At 37.4% G+C, this 13597-nt stretch overlaps 2 protein-coding genes across 2 annotated transcripts; both read right to left on the bottom strand.

Moving 5' to 3' along the window:
- Window positions 1–1479: 1479 nt before the first annotated feature.
- LOC141289148 (perforin-1-like) lies at window positions 1480–3340 on the bottom strand. The gene is made up of 2 exons (XM_073821252.1): window positions 2823–3340; window positions 1480–2686 (listed from the first exon to the last, which is right to left on the bottom strand). The coding sequence occupies exons 1-2, from the start codon at window positions 3338–3340 to the stop codon at window positions 1480–1482; spliced, it is 1725 nt and encodes a 574-aa protein (XP_073677353.1).
- Window positions 3341–9575: 6235 nt separating this feature from the next.
- Window positions 9576–11420, bottom strand: LOC141289189 (perforin-1-like). The gene is made up of 2 exons (XM_073821289.1): window positions 10903–11420; window positions 9576–10782 (listed from the first exon to the last, which is right to left on the bottom strand). Exons 1-2 carry the CDS (start codon window positions 11418–11420, stop codon window positions 9576–9578), a joined length of 1725 nt encoding a protein of 574 aa, XP_073677390.1.
- Between the last annotated feature and the right edge of the window lie 2177 nt (window positions 11421–13597).

The following is a 13597-nucleotide window of genomic DNA, read 5'->3' as shown; positions in this document are numbered from 1 at the left end:
AGATGCACCTGTATGTCTTTGGAATTGTTTTGTCTCAAGATGCAGACCAGTAATGTTATTTCTAAAAAAAAAGCTACATTTATAAATGCTATTTAATGTTGTATTTGAACTAAGAGCTAATCCTGGCTTAGTCTAAGCCCTGTCTGTGAAACCGGGCCATTGCGTTGGATACACTTTTGCATTTTTTCTTTTTTGTTTTTAACACACATTTAGCACCGAATGACACAAAACGTGATAAAATAGTCATAACGCAAAAATGTGTTAAAATGAACACATAATTTTTTTTAAAAGTGTGGTTAAAATTGTTGTCATGGTTATTTATTAATTAGTTGTCCTGTTCAGGAGTGTGCACTTATCATTAGTACTGACGTTTCTATGTTAGCTCCCTCAGTCTGGCGTATTGTTTGTGTCTATGCTTTGATTGTCTCTCTCCATTTGGATTTACTTGTGGATTTATTATAAGACTGCATAGGCGGAGGGTGAACCAACTCCAGGGTAAGGCTAAAAGCAGCCAAATCTATTAACTACAAACATCCTTACATAAAGTCCTCTTTTTAGGCAAGACCAGATATGGGTGTCATGTAGGCTAATAAAATTTTTGACTACAATGGAATAAAAAATAGAAATTGGAATCCACAGTTATTCAAACTATAAATTTTATACAGAAGGTGAACGAAGAACTAACTTTGATCTTTCACCAGTTATAATCTTTGAAGCTGTCTACACTGTGAAATCTTACTTGTCAGCCAGCGAAACTGAGTTTCAGCAATTACTAATCTAAATGCCAAATTAGGTTGCATTCCTAAGCTCAACACAATCGTTATAATGTAACACTGTAAAACATGTAAAAACAAGCCTTTCCCAGCCTTACACATGCTCCGCCTATGAAAGACTATTTTGGATTACCTTCATCTCTCTTGTTGTGTGTGTGGTTTACAGTATTTATTGCCAGAGCACTTGAAGTATATGTAAATTCAGAAATTAATTATCTTTCTCTAACTGCATTCTGTGTATCAGTGGCTCAAGCCTCTGTTACTAGCCCGAAAATAAAGTTTTGGTATTAGCAGTAGAGCCATTTTTGTAAGATTTGTAAGAAATTAGTCCTACACTATAATTTTAAAGACAAAGCCTGACAAGTGCCTTAAAAAAAAACAAAAAACAAAAAAAAAACATTTGAACATTTGAACCGTGGTATAAGTACAATAATTGTTTCCATAAAATTATTGCTTTGCATTGTGACTGCATTTATACCTCTCATCTGCATTATTTTCCAATTTTTTTTAATAAAAAAAATAAAATAAACGCAAACACACATAGATTTGTATTTATGAATGCTTTATTAATGCAAGAAGGCAGAAAAGAAATGGGAATATAAGTAAGCAAAGGTTGCAGATACACTTTTTTTTTTGCAGATGGAAATACTGTAAGGCTATATTAGGGCTATTTTTCCACACATAAAGGATGGGTTCAAGTCGCAGATCACAGCGTAATCAGCTTTTCAACAGTACTATTGAAATTAAGCTTATCTGAGTTATTGAATGCAAATTCAAGCCTCGGCAAGTCTTTAACCAGAACACCATTTCTAGAGCTGAAAATATCAGCCAGAGGGGCAGCCATTGGAGAAGGTTTGTGTTCATTGCACTGAGGGCCCTCCAGACTGGGAGCACATTTCACTTCATAAGTAAAATAGAAGGTGCCATATTTGAAAACACAAGCATCAGTCACAACTCCACTTCTAAGACGAAAAGAGCATGAACCAAGGAGATCGCTGTTCCAGGAGCTGTCTGCATCATATACTTCAAAAGTTATTTGTGTGGCCATGCTGATCTTAATAGGACCAAAATCAAATCTTTCTGACCAACTTGGATTGTCATTATTATCAATGGTCTTAGTGCGCCTGATTAGTGTGTCATATTTAACTAATACACAGCCATCAGTTTTTGTAAATGTATCTCCATACAGACCTCTGGCTCTGAGATTGTAGACTTTCAGGGTAGCAAGTCCTTTTTCAGGTGGACAGCAGTTAGACTTCATAATTCGACTACTTTCACAAACACAAACACATCGGTCTCTTGCGCTGCACTTTCTGCCAATATTGCAAGGCTCAGAGCAAACCTTCATGAGAGCATTTTGAATGATGTATTCCTCAACAGCTTTCTTCAGTCCTTTCCTTGCAGGGTGTTTAGTACTCAGTAAGAAATGGAGGGGTTTCAGAGAGTAATGCACAACTTCAGGGAGACTCTTCAAAGATGTGAGCCAGTTTTTAAGGGAATTTGGGTGTGATGAATGAGAAAACAGTAGATCTTCTCCATTTATGTTTCCTCCGATAATCTCTGTCTGACGCTCATTGAACATGGAGCTGAACTTTTCATTTGTGCCCATCTTCTTTTTCTTTTCTTTACAAAAATGTGCCTCTGCCTTCACAGTTGCTACACTGTATGAACCAGAGGCTTCTACATCCAAACAGTCTTTGACCGCTGTGTCTGTAAGTCCACTTACTGCTGCCTGACAGCTTTTGATGGCTGTTATGGCTTTCATTTGCCCTCCTAACTTGACACTCGTGGTATAGTGAGTCCCATATGTGGTGATCAGGTTGTGGTAGGCGTCTGGATCGTAGGATGCAGGGAGTGATTTGATTGCTTCAAGAAACTCTTCATGAAGAGGAGGCTTTTTAGCTACATGATAGCTGTAAAGATACAGTAAATATGTTTAAATTCAGTGAGATCAAAGAGGGAGCAGTTTGTAATTAAATTTGTAATTTTTCTTTTTATAGTCATTGTCTTTTAACAGTATGAATGAAGAAAAAAAAACAGCTTTCTCACCTGTAAAAGTTGCATGCAATTTTATGTTTGGTGAAACTGTATTTGTCTTCTTTTGATTTTCTCATTGCAAATTTTGCTTCCCTGGAATGAGTGCTTCCAACTGCAGCTCCAAGAGCCTTCACATCTATACCAACTTTCCAGCTGGCTGAGAGTGCTGAGGATGAATCATTGACCAGTGCTTCACTTGATTCAAAGATCTGACTTGAGACTTTCATCGAACACTTTGGCAAGGTCCTCCAGAACACAACTGCTGCTGGTATCTTCTGTTTTATTCCATTCATGTAGTTGTTTTTTCGCAGTTTACAAGTGCCATTTCCTAAATCCCATTTTTCTGTGTTAATCACATAAGTACCTTTTCGTTCCATGGTCACAACATCAAATCCTTCTCCAGCAAGATTGTATCCTGGAACGAAGGGAGCATCCTCACACTCTTTTGATGTGCCTATGTCATCCTCTCCAGAAACGGTCATTAGAAGCAGTGCCCAGAAAATAACAAAATAAACCCACAAGTGCCCCATGATCTGTAGTAAGAGAAGAGCATTTATGATAGTAATTTATGAAAAATTATTACTAGTGTTAAAAATTAACATAAAAGTTACATTAACCAACATTAACCAAACTTTTGCAATGAACAATGACATAGAATTGTAACAATAACATTATTATCAACAATATAAAAAATGCAAGCATTATACAAGTATATTAAACACCAGTTGTTTCTTTAAAATTATAGTTCATTTGATGATTTCCTTAAATTTAAGTTGATCAAAAATGACATTCGTTATTTTTCTAACCTGTCTTCTCGAATGATGGCTGTCTGTTTGTGGTTATCAGGTTTGTCATACAGATTATATACTTTGACGTTGCTATGACAGTTCTTGAGGTTTAACACATTGTGTGGGCTATGAATGCATTCAGTGATCAAAAGGGGCTCTTGCACAGTGTAATTCTAGTAACTAGCCACCATGGTGATCATGTCATATCTTACAGTTACAGATTAACTGTGAACACTACATACAATTTCCTCCAATCTTGCTGCCCCAAATAAAAAAAGAACACAATTAAACTGTACCACTTTTAGTAGGAGTAAATTCAGGTTAATTGGGGTATCACAATAGCAAAAAGTGGCCCATTTGACCTGAATTCACCCTAAAATATGTTATGATATTCAATGGCATTTCTGTTGACATTAATATATTTGCTGTATTTTCTTTTTGCACAGTCTTTTAGCGTACTAACACATCATAAACATTTTTATGTGTTGAATAACTTTTTTGTTGAATTCTCTCTTTTTTTATAGTGTTAGAACAACTGTTTCTTTAAAGGTGCCATAGAATGCATTGATACAATATTTTAAAATGTTCTCTGATATCTACATAGAAGGAATATGGCATAGGAAAGGGAAATTTTTTTCCAGAAACAGTATTAGAAGTCCATTTACAACCCTAGGATTTGTCCCTAGAATGAAATGCTCTGTTATTACCTTATTTGGAAGGTTCATGAATAATAATGATGAGCTCTACTCTGGCTGTTTCAGAGAGCGGCTCATTTTAGTAGCTTGCACATGGAGGAAAAAAAAAAAAAAATATATATATATATATATATATATATATATATATATATATTTAATCACAGCGCTCGAGCTGCTATTAATATGCGGGTCATTGAAACTGCCGTTTTGAATGCACAATCATTTTACTTTCACTTTTGAGATTTGTGATTGCACATGCTCTGTGTAACATTATATTATTCTATACTATGCCAAGGTAAATATAGTTTCCATTCTATGGCACCTTTAAGGAATGAGGGTAGACTTTCTCAGAACCTAGTTACCTTCAGACGTCACGCCCACGGATTTTGGATGAACAGAAAATCTGAGGTCTTAAATTGGCTCAGTGATCGACACAGGGGACTTTGAATTTAGCAGAAAATTAAATTAAAATAGAGGATGCCCTATCCTTTTATAAGACTGATGCCTGGCAGCATTTTGGTTTTCCAGTCATTTGACAGGACTGTAATAATAATAATAATAATAATAATACAGAAAAACACTGTGTGTAAAAATTGTAAAAAACAATTTTGTTTTGCCCCTTCTTTTGCTTAAATGAAATCATTTTGGGTGCAAATGATAAACTTTCACTCTATGATAGTTAAACTTAGTAAGTATTAACCAATTAGTAAGTAGTGTGGTAAACCATGGGGCCTGGTCTGTACAGCAAATTAGTGTTCCTAGCATTGTTGGACACAATCTTCCAGTTTAAATCTAGATTAAAGGCTCATCTTTTTAACCTGACATGCACATAACACATAACATTTCAATAATTCAAATTATTAAGAATTGCTAGGCTGCATAAATTAAGAACGCTTTTTTCCTGAGGTTACCGTAGTCAACAAGATCCGATCTATATCCAGATCAGATGGTGAACCTGCACCTAGAGATGATCACAACATCCCTGAATGACGATGAAGACCACCATATGCTGGCATGATGTACCCTGATCATCAAGCAGAACTGACTGGATAAAATAATCTGAATCATATAAAAACACAGTACTGACCTGTGATTCAGCCTGAAATTAAACCACATGTTGGTTCGTCTGGCCAGAGGAGTCTGCTTTATTGTATTACATAAAGCGCTATGTAAATATAGGTGACTTAATAGAACTAATGAGACTTAAACTTTAACTAGCATCAAGGCTTTCAACATTGTGCTTAACCTTGGGCTATTGTCATTATAAACTCCACTTTTAACCCCAGATAAGGTATCATACCTGGAATTTAGAAGCAAGGTTAACACTTATGGTTTCAGAAGCGGCACACGAAGAAGACCGGATGAAGGCAGAGTTGGCGGCAGACTTGCTAGGAGTTCAGGAACATGCAAGGGATCAAGTGATACATAGGTTAGATCAATGAGACTAGACACTGGATGAGGAGTAAATGAAGCACTTATGGAGGTGGACAGTACCCCCTCCCCCCTGGGCAGCTCCTGATGCCCAGAGCACATGGCGACGAGTACAACCTCGGCTTTTGGGGCGGGATGATTGGGGTAGGCCTGTTGGGCCTCTTTCCTCAAGACCAAAGCCTTCCCAGTCAATGAAGTATTTCAGTCTGCCTTCTCACCAACAGAAGTGAAGGATCTCATTAAACTTGTAGATGTGCTCATCTTTGGGTATGATGGGAGGAGGAGGTACATCATCAGTACCATACCTGGGAGAAGAAGGAAGTACAGGGTCAGTGTAAGGTTTGAGTAGAGATACGATACATTGAAGGGAGCTAGAGTTGGTAGGTGACTTCACTGATTTGCTGTAGGACTCAGCTTATGGCAGGGCAGTTGGAGGCAGATGTCCCTGGTGGAGAGCCAGACCTTTTGTCCCAGTTGATACAAGAGGGTTGCAGATTTTCTTGCATTGACTTGGCTCTTATGCCTCCTTACTGCCCAGTCTAGATGATCATGAGCTGGGTCATTCTCTTCATACCAGTGGTTGACAGGGAAAGCAGCTTGCAGGCCTTTGAGAATGTATCAACCACAACAAGAGCACAGGTATGGGAGTTAGAAAAAGGCAAATCAGACAGCAAATCCATTCCGATATGGGACCAGGGTCATTCAGGAATAGGAAGAGATACCAGTGTAGGATTTCAGTGTGAATCAGACAATTCAGGAGATTCGATTAGAAGTAAAAACACTTCTACAGCCTCAAACTCCACAAATTCCAGCAACTCCAGCATGACCAGCATGTCATAAAAATTTGTCATGTGACACCCTAGTGCCAGCCAGTCTGAAGCAAACCTAACTAAGAACTCGCGACATTAAAACAAAAGGACCCTTGTTGATAATCCCAAATTTGGGGCAAGTAACCAAGATTAATGGTCAAAGAGATGCACATCTTGGACATCACATGAGGGAAATCACTAGTAGAGACTGTGCTTGGTGGACTCCCCCACGCACAGGACACTGAAATTCTTTCTACACCCTTTTGACCTTTTCCTCCCTCACAGAACACATCCTTATGGTCACAGTATGGCAAAGGAAACTGCCTTTCCATATATATATATATATATACAGCTAAAATGTGCTAAAGAACTTAGGAGCAACTCATCATTTCTATGCACATTTCCTATCATTTATGTAACCCACACATTTGCCTATTATGTTTTAATCACTTATTGTGTATGTCCCTTTTGATAACTATTGAATAGTTTAATGGTTTATATTGGTGTTTGATATGCATGGTCTTGAAATTGCATTTTTGAAATGTTTCTATAATTCAATTCTTTGTAAAATGTATTTTAGTCTTGTTATCGAAATCATGTCCAAATTTAACTTTGCCAAGAGCGGGAAAATTGGGACCACGGGACGGATCACATGACATTGTGATTTATGGTTGGGGAGGAGAAACTAACCGTACCCCGACTTAGGACAATGTTCTAATTGGTCAAGACATCATTTGGGATGTGTCCAAAAGCTGACTTTAAATACTCAGGACACCATTCAAATCTCGCTCTTACGCTGATTCTCTTACGCTCTCACTCTCTTGTGCTGCTGCGTTGCGTTCTGTTGAACGCTCCCTGGCCTGCATGCCAGCATGCCAGTTGCTCCTCTAAAGGAAACATGAGGAGATCATTACACTCCTGTCTTTTACTTTAGTTCTTTTATTCCTTTCCGTTGAGAGTTCCGTGTTCTAGTTAAGTTTTGTGCAAGCCGCGACCGACCCAAACGTCTTCGCTGACCTGAACTTTAACAGCGCACAACTCGCATCCTCAAGCCAACGCCCAAGACTTCATGTCCAACGACAACCGAACTCCCATCCAATCAGCAACCCCGGGAAACCCCTTTTGGAATGACGCACGAAAGGAATACCCCCGATACAAAGGCAACGCAAGTACAACCTCCAGATTCTCACTGAACTGGTGCATTTGATAAAAAGTCTAATAACCTCTTTGAGAGACTCAATACGAGGGTTAATTAAGTGATTGATGGTTGTTCAGGTCTAAGCAATTACACATATTGCTATAAACTTGGGACTTCATATTTTCATTCCTTTAAACTCATTCTTTCCTCACTTTCTCTTTCTGCAACCTGTGTGAATGCGTGTGTTTATGTTAGATTAGTTTGTATGTGTTAGGTTTATCCAATAAAATCATATTTTTATTAGAAAAGATAAGTATCTTGTGTTTTGTGCTTACAAGTTAATGTCTTAAACTGCCGATTTTGCTACTGTGCTAATATATAGTGTTGTCACTATATTCTGGATAGTAATATCCTTTGCAGAGTTACATTGTACGGCTAGTTCAATGAATCGCGGGTCGACTCTGAACAGCCGTAAAACAGCGACTCTGTTCAAATTCCCTATTGAATCATTCGATTCCCTTTGAGCTAAATATTAAATGTAATTAATCCCTTACACCAGTTTGCCTGCTGGTAATAGCTGGGGAGTATATGATACCTCTTGACATCCTGGGTCATACCCAGCTACCAGTACCAATTGGTCGATTGGCTGCCTAGGTGTCTAGAGCCAGGAGATGTGTGAGTCCCAGAGGGGTGCACAAAGAGATGTAGGAACTTTTTATGTCATAAACACAATTTTGCTTGGCATTAATTTGCAAATCACTTCCTGTACATTGTGCATTTGTGCATTTGTAGATTTTGAAACACTTGTGTCTAACTGGCTCAAATATGAAATATAAGGGCCATGAAAATTCATAGAGTAAAAAGATGTTTAAGCCAAGGAAAAGTTTTATGTTTTACATGTCTTTGAAAATGCCAGAGAAATCGCTTTCAATGTCTGTTAAATCTGACTGTTATCTGATTGGGCTGAGTGGATGGTGAGTGGAGTCAAGCTATGTGATGAGGAAAACCCAACAGATAAAATGTAACTTTTTTTAGGTTTTGATATCATATGAAAGCTGGGTTTACCAGAACTGTTTTTTTTTTCTTTTTTCTATTTTTCCATAGTTTTAATGCAACAAAAGTTTGCTGATCTTAAGTTGGCTAACATCTTTGATTTTCAGAAATGGACCGGTTTCACTTGCACTTCACAGGTTTAACAAGAGCTGTCTGTCAAGTCCAATCCTTCATCTCTGGATGTTAGGGCATTGACATCCCAAAAGGCTGAGCAGACTGAAATGAGTAAGATTGTTTAAGTGAGCAGCTACAGTACTTTAGACTGCGTTGTTCTCTTGTGCACCACATCTCACGATATAAATAAATAAATAAATAAGTAAATAAATAAACAAACAAAACTTTGCTTGTAATCTACACAGGACCGGCAGGGAATGTGCATTGATAGACTTTTATTATATATGTTACATTGTTTATTTTGATAGGTTAACTGTTTTTGTGGTGTTTAGAGAAAGCACCTCAATAAATCAGTTTTTCTGCATTAAACAAGTGAATTTTGTCAAGATATTTTCAGAGATGATAGACAAAATCTTATAGAACAAAAATTTAATTAAAACATCCAACAGGTTTTCCCAGATCACATCACATATGTTTGTTAGCAGGTTTTAGTCTATAATGTCAAATGAGGCAGGAGCAACACTGCCTGTAGTTATTTTGCGTTTTGTACGTCTAAAAAAGAATGGAACACATACTTCTGTCTTTAAGAATGCTTTATTACTACAAAAATCACAGAAAATAAAACAGAAAAGCAATGGGAAAAGAAGTAATTATAGATTTTTTTTCTAGCAAATGAAAATGCTGTTAGGTTATATTAGGCTATTTTTCATGCATAAAGGATAGATTCATGATGCAGACTACAGCATCATCAGCTTTCCATAAGTATTCTTGAAAGTGAACTTATCTGAGTTATTAAATGCTAATTCAAGCCTTGGTATGTCTTTAACCAGAACACCATTTCTTGAGCTGAAAATATCAGCCAGAGGGGCAGCCATTGGAGAAGGTTTGTGTTCATTACACTGTGGACCCTCCAGACTGGGAGCACATTTCACTTCATAAGTAAAAAAGAAGGTGCCATATTTAAAAGCACAAGCATCAGTCACAACCCCACTTCTAAGATCAAAAGAGCATTTACCAAGGAGATCGCTGTTCCAGTAGCTGTCTGCATCATATACTTCAAAAGTTAGTTTATTGGCCATTCTGATCTTAATAGGACCGAACTCAAATGTTTCTGGCCAATGTGGATTGTTGTTATCATTAATAGTTTCAGTGCGCATCATTTGTGTGTCGTATGTTATTGCTACAGTGCCATCCGTTTGTGTAAATGTATCTCCGTACAGACCTTTGGCTCTGAGATTGTAGACTTTCAGGGTTGCAAGTCCTTTTGCAGTTGGACAGCAGTTAGACTTAATAATTTGACTACTTTCACAAACACAAGCACATCTGTCTCTTGCGCTGCACTTCCTACCAATATTGCAAGGCTCAGAGCAAACCTTCATTAGGGCATTTTGAATGATGTATTCTTCAACAGCTTTCTTCAGTCCTTTCCTTGCAGGGTGTTTAGTACTCAGTAAGAAATGGAGGGGTTTCAGAGAGTAATGCACAATGTCAGGGAGACTCTTCAAAGACTCTAGCCAGTTTTTAAGGGAATTTGAGTGTGATGAACCAGAAAAAAGTAGATCTTCTCCATTTACGTTTCCTCCGATTATCTCTGTCTGACGCTCATTGAACATGGAGCTGAACTTTTCATTTTTGCCCATCTGCTTTTTTTTTTCTTCACACAAATGTGCCTCTGCCTTCACAGTTGCTACACTGTATGAACCAGAGGCTTCTACATCCAAACAGTCTTTGACCGCTGTGTCTGTAAGTCCACTCACTGCTGCCTGACAGCTTTTGATGGCTGTTATGGCTTTCATTTGCCCTCCTAACTTAACACTTGTGATATAATGAGTGCCATATGTGGTGATCAGGTTGTGGTAGGCGTCTCGATTGTAGGATGCAGGGAGTAATTTGATTGCTTGAAGAAACTCTTCATGGAGAGGAGGCTGTTTAGCTACATGATAGCTGTAAAGAAACAGTAGACATGTTTGAATTCAGTGAGATCAAAGAGGGAATCATTTGTAATTCAAGTTTTGTAGTAGTCATTGCCTTTTTAATGAGGAAAAAACAATCCAGCTCTCTCACCTGTAAAAGTTGCATGCAATTCCATGTTTGGTGAAACTGTATTTGTCTTCTTTTGATTTTGTCATTGCAAACTTTGCTTCCCTGGAATGAGTGCTTCCAACTGCAGCTCCAGCAACCTTCAAATCTAGACCAACTTTCCAGCTGGATGAGAGTGCTGAGGATGAATCATTGACCACTGCTTCACTTGATTCAAAAATCTGACTGGAGACTTTCATCGAACACTTTGGCAAGGTCCTCCAGAACACAACTGCAGCTGGCAGCTTCTGTTTTATTCCACTGAAGTAATAATTTTTTGTCAATTTACAAGTGCCATTTCCTAAATCCCATTTTTCTGTGTTGATCACATAAGAACCTTTTCGCTCCATGGTCACAACATCAAATCCTTCTCCAGCAAGATTGTGTCCTGGAACAAAAGGAGCTTTCTCACACTCTTTTGATGTACCTTTGTCATCCTCTCCAGAAATGGTCATGAGAAGAAATGCCCAGAAAACAACAAAATAAACCCATACGTGCCCCATGATCTGTAGTAAGAGAAGAGCATTCATGACAGATTTAAAAAAAAAAAAAAAAAAGAGAGAAGTTAAAACATTAAGCAAAAATGTAACAAAAAAAGTGACATAGAATTGAAAACAATAGCATTATTACCAGAAATATTCTAACTTTAAAACAAACAAGAAGCATTGTACACAGTGTTCAATTATTTGTTATTTGTCACCAATTGTTTCTTTAACTTTATAGTATGATTCTTTTGATGATTTTCTCTAAAGTTACGTGATCAAAATGAGTCATGAAATGTGATATTTTTCTAACCTGTCTCCTCAAATGATGGCTGTGTGATTGTGGTTATCAGGTTTGGGATACAACTTATATACTATGTCGTTGCTATGACAATTCTTCTGAGGTTTAACATGCATTACGGCTACGGATGCATTCAGTGATCAAAAGGGGCTTTTGCACAGCATAGTTATAGCAACTTGCCACCATGGTGATGATGTCATGTCTTTGGAGGGCTAGAATTAGAGTAAGTGTGAACACTACACAACATTTTCTACCATCTTACTGCCCTAAATAAAAAAGAACACAATTAAACTGTATCACTTTTAGTATGAGTAAATTGTGGTAAATTGGGGCATCTTGATAGCAAAAAAGTATCCCATTTGACCTAAAATCACTCTAAAATGTTAAAAAAGTTATGATAAAAGTTATGATATTCGGATTCTTATTAGCATTTCTGCTAGCATGAATATATTTGCTGTTTTCTTGTTGCACAGTTAATATTTTTTGTGTACTAACATGCCATAAACCACACATTTTTATGTGTTTATGAACTTCTGGACTTGTTTTGTTGAATTCACAATTTTAGAGAGGGTATACCACCTCAGAACCGATTCAGTAACGGATACAGGAGAATTTGAATTTCGCTGAAAATGAAATTGAAATGGAAATATAGTATATAAACAAACCAACAAAAAATGCAGACATACAAAATGCGTATGAATAAACAATATATACAATATAGTTTTGCTGCAGTGTGGTCTCAGTTAAGTACAATAAGCTCTAGAAATATCCAGGTGCATCAGAATATGAGACCATTTTCTGTGGTTGAAAATGTTAGATTTCACAAATGGGTTAAGGTACTGTTAGGCTGCTTAAATTAGGTCAACCAGAACAGGGAACACTTTTATTCCAAGGTTACCATAGTCAGATCCAGTCTGTCTCCAGATCAGATGACAGACCTGCACATAGAGATGATCACAGAATCCCTGAATATCAGTGGAGACCAAAACAACTAGTCAAGCCAAGTGCAATGATCTTGTTGACCAGAGCCATTGACAAAGATCCTCAGTGAAGACCATGAGAACCAGACCTCTGCACAGGTCTGCTTCAACTTTGTTTACAGTTTACTCTAATCTTTTTGGAGCTGCTTTACAGCATATTTGAATTCTGCTTGCGTCATTGAATCATTATTTTCCTCTTTATCAATGTAAAGATGCTTTATTGTATTGTATAAAGCACGATGTAAATAAAGGTGACAGAACTAATGAGACCTAAACTTTACCTAAGTTTGCTGCGGGAGACTACGTTACAAGCTGTTTGGTTGTACACTGATCACAGCACTTACCCACCATGGCAATGTCTACAGTGTTGCTTTGCTTTTTTATAGAAATAAAAATAATTTACTTAAGATGGAAAATGTACGCTACACTAAACTGAAAGTGTCTGCCCTGCTCCACACAGCCAGGGATGCCAGGTCTGTGGACAAAACTAGCCCAATGGCCAGTCAAAAACAGCCCAAAGTAGCTTAATGACCGTATCCCAAATATAAAAACTCAAAATATGTCATTTCCATAACTAAAATACCTATTCATAGTCCCGCACAGGTCTCTACATTGATACACTGCATGCCTGAAAACTGTTTCTTCTTACCATTATAGTCCGAAAAGCCCATTTTGGAAAACAAGATTGAAGTTGGCAATAAGCAGCTCAGCTCACTTCTTACTACATGGACATAGCCACTTAAAGATTTTAATAAAAAATAAGTTTAGTGACATAAAAAAGTAATATTTATAAAATTATAGTGGATTTGGGTGTCCACCATGGCACTCACTGTAAGAAATACTGCAGGTGGAGTGATACAAAAAAATAGTTGTTAAATGGTTGGAGATCCCATATCATTAGAATACCTCGCTTCTCT

This window comes from Garra rufa, chromosome 17, assembly GCF_049309525.1.
Source record: "Garra rufa chromosome 17, GarRuf1.0, whole genome shotgun sequence".
Lineage (NCBI taxonomy): Eukaryota > Metazoa > Chordata > Actinopteri > Cypriniformes > Cyprinidae > Garra > Garra rufa.
Note: the sequence above shows the minus strand (reverse complement) of the source record. Positions and strands in the feature narration are given on the sequence as shown.

Coding starts and splice junctions, on each gene's coding strand:
- LOC141289148 (XM_073821252.1), bottom strand. CDS start 3,340: ATGGGGCACTTGTGGGTTTATTTTGTTATTTTCTGGGCACTGCTTCTA. Junction 2,687..2,822: donor ATTGCATGCAACTTTTACAG/GTGAGAAAGCTG, acceptor GTATCTTTACAG/CTATCATGTAGCTAAAAAGC.
- LOC141289189 (XM_073821289.1), bottom strand. CDS start 11,420: ATGGGGCACGTATGGGTTTATTTTGTTGTTTTCTGGGCATTTCTTCTC. Junction 10,783..10,902: donor ATTGCATGCAACTTTTACAG/GTGAGAGAGCTG, acceptor GTTTCTTTACAG/CTATCATGTAGCTAAACAGC.